Below are 10,958 nucleotides of genomic sequence, written 5' to 3' on the forward strand. Positions count from 1 at the left end.
GACAGAGCACAAGTAAAAATACATTTCTGCCTGACAGTAGAGAAGGTTCCTGTAGCTGGAAAGGACCACAGAGGCCCTGGGGTTTAACCTTTTGGGTCCACGTTGAGACTTCATCACCAAAAACTCAAGCAGGCTGTGGAGAAGTTTCAGGCAGAGGCTCTGGAGTCAGACAGACCTGAGTGTGACCCTGCTCTGCTCTTACTGGTTGCATAACTTTAGGGAAGTGACTTAGACTCTCTGAGGCCCAGTTTCCTGATGGTAAGAGTGGGACTCAGGACACTGTGAAGAAATTGAATGGGATATCTATGGAGTCCTTAGCAAATACCTGGAACATGGGAGGTGATCAGTAAGTGGTAACCGTTGCTGTTATTAGCATCTGTCAGGATTTTGGGGGTTAGAGGACCAAATTGGATGACCTAACACACCTCTGGCTCTTTTTAAAAAATATATGGTTTTATTGATTTTAGAGAGAGAGGAAGGGAAAGAAAGAGAGAGAGAGAAGCACCAATGGGAGGGAGTCAACCTCAATCAGCTGCCTCCCGCATGCGCCCTAGGGGGATCGAGCCTCCAACCCGGGCATGTGCCCTGACAGGGAATCGAATCCAGTGACCCCTTGGTGCTGGGTTGATGCTCAACCACCTACCACACCAGCCAGGCACACCTCTGACTCTTAAACAGTGCTGGGGATGAAGCCAGTGCCCCTACTTATAGTTTACTGCTACTGAGCCTCAGTGTGTTCACTTATAAAAGAGGGGTTAATAATATTTACAGGGATTTTTAAGGATTAAATATAAAATTATAGCACTAGATGTGAAAATATTTACACAGCTACTAAAGGGTTTTAGAAATTGTTATTGTCTATACTGGAAGGCCTAAGATAAGGCACCGTGCTCTTCCGAGGGACCAGGAGTAACAGGTGGTAGGTGAGGATGGTGGCCCTCACCTGCACTGAGCACCTGCCGGGGGTCAGGCCCCGTGTTGGGGACCGTGAGAAGCCTGGCCAGGGCTGGCTTGAGGAGGCCCACAGCTTGGCCGGAAGGCAGACGGGGCGCCATGCAGTGGGGAAGGCCTTTTGAAGAGGGAGCACGGCTGGATTAACTGTCAGTGTCTCTCCCAGGCTGCCGTCCACACTCTTCTCGTTGGTGTCCCGGGACCACGTGAGGATGCTGCTGTGGCTTCTTGTCTTCTCAGCTCTGGGCCTCGAGGCCTGGGGTAAGTTTTTTCATCGGGTCAGAAGTGCTTTCGGCATCAGCCCCAGCTGGTTTCACTTGCAGACGGTCCTCTCCAGGCTCGTCACTCCTCTCCCCCAGTCCTAATCCCCCTTCCAAGCCCGGCTCTGGCCCCTCCTCCCCGCTGAGATTGGCTCTAGTCCTCAGTTTCTCCAGCCTGCCCAGCACACCCCGTCCTCAGTGTCACGGTCATGGGTATGTTCCTGATGATTTTACATAGGGAAGGATCTCAGCCTTAGTGGAGACCCTTACTGACCTTGTCTTATAGACACAGAAACAGGCCACACTGTGGCAGTGGCAAGGTCATCTGTCCAACGTCACCCCACAAGGTCAGTTGCCGAAGGTTGTCTGACAACTTTGGGGAGGCCGCAGAGTGTAGGGGTTGTGAACATGGCTCCGGGGACAGACAGCTTGGGTGAGAGACCAAGTCCGTGGCTTAAAACCTGTATCATCTTAGACAAGTAACTTAACCTCTCTGAGCCTTTGTTTCTCATCTGCGTAGAGGGATTAGTTAATCTGCTTTGCTTATTTTATAAAGTTGTTTTAAGCCACAAATCTGATAGTGCCCTTGAAAATGCTTTGTCGCCTACAGAGCTGGCCTGTGGGAAGTGATGTTGGTGACATTGCTGGTTCTAGTGGTTATTGCTCCCATGACCTCAGGTGCTGGACAGGCAGAGGGGGGTGAGGCACGTCGTCTGTAATGACTAACCCTCGAGTAATCTTATTTAAAACATCCAGTGTGTGAGGGCAGTCACCATAGTTGGAAAATTTCTATATTTCAAGAAACTTGTCTGGATCAATAGGCACTTAATATATGTATATGTGTTAGCTCAAAATGATGATGACCATTTTGGCATGTGACATTCTGATCTATTAATAGGTAAGCAGGTGACCTGGGAAAAGCTGAGCTGCTCAGCTAAGGGGACAGAGAGACTTCAAAGCCCCTGGAATGGGGGAGGTGGGGGAGGGTGGGAACATGAAGGCCTCACTGGCACAGATGTGAGAGGCAGAGGGAGGGTGAGGCTTTGAGGAAGTCAGGGGACTTGTGGAGGCTGAGAGGCTGTGAACTGTGGGCAGGGATGTGGAGCCCTGCCTTGGGATGGTCCAGGTGCTCTCCCCGGACCCGCACCAAGCGCAATGTTCCCTCGCAGGGGATTCTCCGCAGTTCCCCTGGAATGAATCCCAAGCCAGAGAAGTGTCAGAGCACCTTGTGGACCTGTTTTATGGTGTCTCGCAGCTCATTCGCAAGGGTCGAAATGGTGAGCTGGTTTGGGGGTTGGCGGGGCTTCTTAGGTGGCCAGAATGTTTCTCAGGATTTCAATGCAGCTGGGTGGGTGGGGTGGGATGGAGCCCCAAGAGGGGCATTTGCCAAAGAGTGCGATGGATTGTCTTGGGTCCTCAGGCAAAGGTGAGGTCCAGGAAGGAGAGAAGACCCAGGGAGAAAAGACAAGCCCCTCTTCCCAGCTCTCAGTAGGAGGGTGGAGACATCCTGTCACCAGAGAGCTCCCAGGGGCCCCAAGATGGACACAGACAGGGAGCCTCAGGCAGCCTGGGGGTCTTGTGGGGCTCTCTCAGCCCTGCCCACAGTGACTTAATCTGAAAGAGAGAGACACATACCTGATGCTCATGGAACTCCCTGTGGGCTCTGGACCCATGGGTCCCTAGTTCTAGGAGAGTAACAGACTTTCCAGAGAGTCACCTTTGTGAGGGAGGGCCAGACAAAAGACACAATCAGAGACCTGAGGCAGTACCAGTGAGGACAGCGAATCCTAAGGTATCCACATGAGGTGCTTCAAGAGAAGGCAGTGCGCTGGGGGAAGCAGGTAAGAGCTGCCACATGCCATCCTTCCGTCCCCTTTGCAGGTGCCCCCACCATTGTCTCCCGCAAGGAGTGGGGGGCGAGATCGCTGACCTGCAGGGCCCAGCTGACCCCCCCTGTGGCCTATGTCATCATGGCCCAGCTCGGGGGGATGGAGTGCCAGGAGCAGAATGTTTGCAGCCAGAAGCTGCAGGACCTTCAGTCCCATTCTGTCTACAACAAAGGCTGGTGTGACGTGGCCTACAAGTAAGAGCCCACACTGCAGTTACCCTCCAAGGGGCCTCCCACCAGCCCTTCGCTATTTTCCCATCTTCCCACTTATGTTACTTTTAAAAAATAAGTACAAAATGTTAAAACAAGCAAACAAACAAAATCCAAAATCCTCCGGGGTCATTAGGAGGGAGGCCCTGAGCCATGGATTCAGATGTGGCCTTGGACTCTGGGAGCTCCTGGGATGAAGCACGGGAGGCCGTGCCGGGGCCACAGCAGCGCCCTTGCAGCTGGCAGAACATTACAGTGTGCGGGGGCTTCACGATGACCACTCCAGCAGCCCCTCCCAGCCGCTCGAGCAACGGGCAGGAGGCTGTTAAACTTAGGTCCTCAGGTCCTTGAGAGTCACACACTCAGATTCCACTTTGAGCTGCAGGAGTATTTGTGAAGTGAGGTTCTGGGGAACACACGTAAGCAAAGTCACAAGAAAATGTAAGGAAGTCTGGGGAGTGTAGACTGGGGACCCCCTCGCTCCCCCTGTTAGGTCACTGAAGCGCAGTACTTCTCCTGAGCCCCTAGAACCCTTCCCCTCTGAGGGCGGTGGCAGGGTTCCCGCTACCAGGATTTGACATTCAGTCCGCGTTTGCCTGCCCGCAGCTTCCTGGTTGGGGACGATGGCAGGGTGTACGAAGGTCTCGGCTGGAGCGCCCAAGGCCTGCACACCCAGGGCTACAGCAACGTCTCCCTGGGCTTCGCTTTCTTTGGCACCAAGGAAGGTAATGGCCAACCCCCAGACCCTCTGCTGAGAGCTGTCTATACGCTCCTTGTCTCACACGCCTCTCTCTTCTTTTTTCAATTTTTATAGAATTTATTTGAACCAAACTGACCGCATATGCTGGGGAGCAAGGCCTCCAATGCTCCCCACACTCCTCTCCCTTCAGTCTACATCACGCTCTCTCGAAGTTCTTTCCCCGCTTGAACGCTATGCCATGGCACCCTTCATGCCCTCTTCCTCTTCTCTGGCCTGCACTCCTGTGAGATTGCTGAAGCCACTGCCAGCGCCTGAGCTCACGGCTTTGCCATCGCCTCTGGCATCTGAGGCTGTGTGGCACTGAGCCCGCACCTGGCAGAGGCAGGAGAGCATGGCTTCTCTCTTCCTCCAGCATCCCTCATTGGAAGGACCCAGCCAGAAGCCGCCAGGCAAGGAAGCCCGAGAAATGTCCTTTGCAGGTTTTTTTAAAAAAAAATGTGTTCTTATGGATTTCAGAGAGAGGAAGGGAGAGGGGGAGAGAGAGAAACATCAGTGATGAGAGAGAGTCATTGATCAGCTGCCTCCTGCACGCCCCCGACTGGGGATCGAGCCTGTAACCTGAGCATGTGCCCTGGATGGGAATCGAACCGTGACCTCCTGGTTCATAGGTCGATGCTCAATCACTAAGCCACGCCATCCGGGCTGCTTTGCAGGTTTTTAGCCCCCTGCAAAACAGAGGAGAGCTAACAGGTAAATAACTGGCACCTGCCAGGATGCCCATCTGCTCATGGGGCTAGTCACAGCATGTACCTCAGAGGTTTTCTGTGGGAATTACATGAGTTAATGGGTGAAAAGAGCCCTTGCCACATGCCCAATTGTGGGAGGTACTAAGTAAGTATTGTCACCCTTCTCTCCATGCTGGGGCATCCCTGACTTGGTCAGGTGGGCCGCCCTTTGCATGTAGCTTTTATTGCCTCCCAGCTCTTCCACCCAGAGATGGAGTGGATAAAAGTAGTTTGGCACTTGAAAGAGGTCACCAACTTGGCTCCAAGAACTGTCCAAGTAGATCCTTGTCTCTTAGGCGCCCTGTCCTGGCTTCCTCTCTTCCTGGACCAGCTTCCTCTCTTCCTGTCCACCAGTTATTCAGGCTCAGGTGGTCACCTTATCTTCCCTCCAGGTCTAGACCAGGTTGGAGTTTCTTGCTGACAGTTTGACGGTCCATGTCCTCCTCTTTCAGGCAGCAGTCCCAGCCCCGCTGCCTTATCAGCTGCAGAGGACCTGATCTTCTACGCCATCCGGAAGGGTCACCTGTCACCCAGGTATATTCAGCCACTTCTCTTGAAAGGAGAGGCATGCCTGCCCCATCAGCAGCCAATGATGCCCAGGAAAGGTAAGGTCCTCAATCCCACCTCACCCTTCTCCCAGTGACACCCCAGCATTAGGGAAGGTTTTTTTCCTGTTGGTGTTCATTGGTTTCTTAGACCAAGAATACCTCATGCTGAGATTCCAAAAATTCTGAAAGGGTACCTTCCCGGCCTCCTCTCCTTCCTCTCCTTCCCCCTGGGATGATAGAGCCATGGGGCCATTCTTGACATAAGTAGGCGTGTACACACACTTTCACTCCATCAACAGATATTTATTGAATACTAAGCACTCTTCTAGGTACTGAGGATACAGCTGTGAATAAAACAGACAAAACTACACATTTCAGTGAAGAAAGAAAAAAATGAAATCAACAAGTAAAATACATATGATGTCAGATGGCAGGAAGGCTGTGGAGAAAAACCAAGCATGGTAATGGGGCAGTAGACACACAAACACACACACACACGCATGTATATGTATGTATGTATTAGTGTGTATTATGTGAGTACACACACACGCGCACACACACACAGGACAACCCTACAACCAACTGTAGCCACTCAGCCAGGGCAAGGATAATTTTTATTAACCTATCTAAAATTGTAAATCTCTAAATAAAGTTTGTCTGGCTTTCAGATCGGTGCCATCTTCAATCATGACAATCTTTTCACGTTGGTAGAGTGCTTTATAGATTTCAAATTACTTCCATATACATGTGATCGGTTCAGAGACGCTGATTTCTGCCTGTTGGTCCTATTACATAACAAGCACACACACCTGCACATATGCTCAAGGCATGTTCAAGCAGGTAGGCGCACTTTGCCTTTTGAATGAAACAACCACGACTCTGTACGATCAACAGTCCTTTCCCTTCTGCTCACACACTGGTCCCATAGCTGTAATCAGACCTGTAGAGTTTTGCCTCTGTCCCTTGGCTGCAGCCACGTGACCCAGACACCCCATCTGGCCTGTCCCAGAGCCCCACAGCGGAGTTCAGGCCGGGGAGGCTGGGGAGAAGCCAGCCTGCGCTGCGCGTTCCCAGGCCTTGGTTTCTCACCCCACCACAGCCTGTCCCAACATCATCACGCGGGCAGCTTGGGAAGCCAGAGAGACACACTGCCCTAAAATGAACCTCCCAGCCAAATACGTCATCATCATCCACACGGCTGGGACACCCTGTGACACGCCCATGGACTGCCAGACTCGCGTCCGAGACACACAGTCCTACCACATGGACAGACTGAACTTCTGCGACATTGGCTATCAGTAAGTGGGGGCGGTGGGAATGTGACTGTCCTCTTCTTCAGGGTCATGGGAGGGAAGGCTGAGGGGGGAGCCAGTGTTCCCTGAGCCGTTCCTTTGTGCCAGGTGCTTTACGTGAGACATTGTATTTTATTCGTGCAAAACTCTGGACTATCATTCAGACATAGCTAAGGGTCAGTTATCACTCCTGGGCCTCTTCTCCTCGAGGGAAGACTCTGAAAAGAAGACATTAGAAGCAACAGCAATAAAGCAAAACTGTGAGGCCCTTGTGGAGACCATTGAAGGACTGCGCCTTTTTTATGTAATCCCTTCCCGCCACTGAGAGTCACAGGTTCTCCCTCGGTCCGGCCCAATGCCAACTTGCTCCCTCTGCAATGTCTCTGGTGCTGTTGACTCCATTTTATATACACACACAGGAGCTTTTAACCTCTCTGGGCCCCTTTAGCTTCATCTCTACAATTGGGACAACAGTTCCATATCTACTTGAAGATATAGAGTGGAAAGGAATGTTCTTTTATGGTTCCTTTAATGCCAGGCCTATAACAAAGAAACACATTGAGCTAATGGAATGGCAGAAGCTAAACAGAAGACGCCTTGGAATTTCATAGGAGGGGTGCAGGGTTAAAGGATGATAAATTGCAATCATTCATCTGTGACTTTATCACAACAGCTTTTGCAAAAGTCTCAGGTGGGTTCGCTTTTGCATATGTGTCTTGTTCTGGATTAGCTGCCTGTCCCTCAACTCTCACGGTAAAAGTAGCCTTTGAAAGCCGGAGAAGCTGCTGCCGGCCTTTGCAGGACTGTCCACAGCCTTGCTATGGTTGCTCAGCACAGATAACAGGGATCAGACTGTACATCTGAAAATCCTAAATGGAAAATGCCTGAAGCTGAGGGATGTAGGTTTTCCTTTCTCATTCAGTCGTCAAGGACTCGATCCCTGTTCTTTGACTTTCAAAGCTTGTTGTGATGACCCACTCACCCTCCAGCCTCATGATGCATCTCCAATCCTGCTGTGGATTGTAATCAAGAAAAAGGACCCCCTCACTCACCGTTTTCTAACTTTTTAACCAATATTCATTGGGTATTTGCTGTGTGCCCAGTGCTCGGCAAGATAAATATGGTTCCTTCCCCCATGGAGGGGAGAGAGAAGATAGTAAACCAGTGAGGACAAGTCAGAGTTAGGCACTGTGATGGGTGGGGAACAGGACAGGACCAGGACAAATCATTACCAAGGCTTTGGGACGGTGAGTGTGTCAGGGAAGGGCTCCAGGTAAAGGGGCCTCCATGCTGGGACATGGATAAGGAGTGTGGGTTAGTCAGACAAAGGGGGGCAAGGAGTGACCCAGGTGAGGGGAGCAGCATGCTCTAGGGTGTGGGGCCCAGACAGAGTACATATCTTTGAACTGAAGAACTTTAACTCTTACATAAAAGTTGCTATCAGAGGGGAATGGTGAGAAGTGAGGCTGGAGATGCCAATAGGAGCCACATCACAAAGGCCCCTGAAGGGGGTCCTGACAGATTGACTCTATTTGAGAGCAACTAGAAGGTCATGCCCTATGATAAGATTCATATCTTAGCAAAACCACTCCAGGTGCTATTTCAATAATGGGTTGGAAGGAGGCAAACTCTGGGCAGAGAGCTATTGCAGTAATCCAGACAAAAGGTGGGGGTCACCTGGAGCAGCATAGTGGCCGTGGGCACAGAGAGAAGAGAGATCCAGTTGACAAGTCATGATTCATGATCAGATGGGGCTGGGGAAGGGAGAGGGAGGCTTTCAGGACAATGCCCAATTTTCTGGCTGAAGAAATTGCAGAAGAAGCTGAGTTCCTTTGGGCATGTTGGTTTCTGTAGATACTAACTGAAGCTATGGGACTGGATGGCTGTCCAGGAAGAACACACTGAGTAAGAAGAGAGAGGGGCTAGATCAGAATCCTGGGGAGCACCACCTTCCAGGAAAAGGAGCGGGATGGCAGAGGGACCTGAGGGGAAGCACCAGAGTAGGGGACAATCAGGAGGGTGTGGCTCATGGAAGCTCAGGACATTTCAAGAGGAGAGTGGTCAACAGGGTCAGTGTAACCCAGAAGAAAAATACATGTCCATGGTCCTGGTGTCACCTCGGAGGGGTCAGATTCTGTGGCATTGGGGGGGGGATGGCCATGTCATAGTGGACTGAAGTTGCTGTTATCACTGCTTGTCACTGTCTGACCTCACTTCTCGGGTTCAGAGTCTGTGATTGTCTTTTTGTTCTTGGTTCTCTGTTTTGTCTCTGTGCACATTGGCACCTAAGAGACGTTCAGTCAATATATGATACGCGAATGAAAGAATGAATGGACCATTCAAGGAGTAAACGAAGCCAATTCTTCTTCCGAAAGTGACTTCCCCATTTTCCTTTGCCCATTCCTAGCTTCCTGGTGGGCCAAGATGGGGGTGTGTATGAAGGAGTTGGCTGGCAGATCCAAGGCTCTCACACCTACGGGTACAACGATATTGCCCTAGGAATCGCCTTCATGGGCAACTTTGTAGGTAAGGAGTGGGCATGGGGCAGAGGGGGTGCGGGTGATGAAGCCGCATGTAAAATGTCTGGGGAACATGGGGGAAAGGCTACCTTGTGGTGCCTGACAGTGTCAGGGGTACATTTTAGCTTTCAGGGACTCAATACAGGGTGCAGGTCATCCAGGAGTCCCTCCCAGGCAGAAAATTTCCCCCAAATCCACCCATCCCCATACCCAGTTGCATCTATCTTTATAGCCACACCCAAGACAAGCATGGAGCAAGAGAGAACATAATCTTTTGCAAACTTAGTGCTTTTTAAAATATATATGTTTTTATTGATTTCAGAGAGAGGAAGGGAGAGGGAGAGAGAGATAAAAACATCAATGATGAGAATCATCAATGAGCTGCCTCCTGCATGCCCCCTACCGGGGATCGAGCCCACAACCCAGGCATGTGCCCTAAAGGGGAATTGAACCATGACCTTCAGATTCATGGGTTGACACTCAACCACTGAGCCATGCTGGCTGGGCAAACTTTGGTGCTTTTATGGCTCAGTCAGCAAATGCACCCGCTTCCTTGGTAACCATGGCAAAAGTGTTGAGGAGCATCACTGCCTGTTATGGCAGAGTGTGGACAGTCAGCGGTGCCCTGTTACCTCATGGCGCCTGCTCAGAAGTGGTGTGCTTGCTTCGCTTCTCATCCAGAGCAGTTCTGAACTTCCCAGAAGAAGCTTTGCAAAGGGGAATCAGGGAACACTGACCTTGTGTTATCTCTGTGCCTGGCTGCCACAGATGATGTGAATGTGTTGGCTATGGTGATGGGGTACAGGCACAGGGAGACTGGAACACAAGTGCTTGTCCCTGCCCTAAGCAAGTAACCTTGAGACTCTGATGACTGATGGGGTGCATGTGTTTTGCAGAAAAGCCACCCAATGCCGCAGCCCTGGAGGCAGCCCAGAGCCTGATCCAGTGTGCGGCGGACAAGGGGTACCTGACTCCCAACTACCTGCTGGTGGGGCACAGTGATGTCATCAATGCCCTGTCTCCTGGGAAGGCTCTGTACAACATCATCAGCACCTGGCCTCACTTCAAACAGCAAGGGGGCCCCAGGTCCTTCTGAGACTGCTCCCCGCCCCCACCCGGCTGCCGGGCCTCCCCTGTTCTCACCTGCCATCCTGGCTCAACCCCTCATGTCCCTTCCCTGCCACCCCATTCTGTCCCTCCTATATCAGGTTAGTATGATCCTCTCCTACTAGCATCCTCCAGTGGACCCTGGGTGGGCATAGAGGCATCCCAGCCCTCTGAGCCTGGCCCAGCCTTCCCTTCTCCTCACCTTCCTTTCCCCCGGGCGCCCACCTCCTCAGCCTGGTGACACAATGGCTGATCCCTGTTTGACTCCTTGCTCTGTGCCTGTGCCCCTCTGCATGCACACCTTCCCTGCCGTCTGCCCGGCAGCCCCGAGCCTCACACCAGACCTGGGTCAGTGCCCCTGCCCCTCCTCTCTGCTCACACACTGACTTGTCCACACCTGGATGCAGCCCTTATTCAGGACCTATTTCCAAATGAGTCTACTGTCTCTACAGACCTGGGAGATTGTCCGGTTTTACTTACCTCTGTGTCCTCAGTCCTTCAGTAGTGTCTGGAATCCAGTAGATGCTACAGTTATTTGTGGAAGAAATGGATGAATAAATGAATGAGTCCGTCCAAGTCCCTGCTCCCCTTTTAAATGTGCTCATCAGCCCCTTTGGGGAACCCTTCCTGGACAGTCCCGCATCTTGCCCGCATTCTCTGTTCCCCTTCCCTCCCAGTTTCAGGGCTGGCTCTGGTCA

At 51.7% G+C, this 10,958-nt stretch overlaps 1 protein-coding gene across 1 annotated transcript; it reads left to right on the forward strand.

Annotated features, from left to right (window-relative positions):
- Nucleotides 1–1,163: 1,163 nt before the first annotated feature.
- LOC107542688 (peptidoglycan recognition protein 3-like) lies at nucleotides 1,164–10,249 on the forward strand. The gene is made up of 8 exons (XM_087828162.1): nucleotides 1,164–1,212; nucleotides 2,381–2,488; nucleotides 3,093–3,294; nucleotides 3,916–4,034; nucleotides 5,247–5,399; nucleotides 6,442–6,640; nucleotides 9,042–9,160; nucleotides 10,050–10,249. The coding sequence occupies exons 1-8, from the start codon at nucleotides 1,164–1,166 to the stop codon at nucleotides 10,247–10,249; spliced, it is 1,149 nt and encodes a 382-aa protein (XP_087684288.1).
- Nucleotides 10,250–10,958: the final 709 nt, after the last annotated feature.

The sequence above is a fragment of the Miniopterus natalensis genome, chromosome 19, assembly GCF_054644295.1.
Source record: "Miniopterus natalensis isolate mMinNat1 chromosome 19, mMinNat1.hap1, whole genome shotgun sequence".
In the NCBI taxonomy this organism is placed as follows: Eukaryota; Metazoa; Chordata; class Mammalia; order Chiroptera; family Miniopteridae; genus Miniopterus; species Miniopterus natalensis.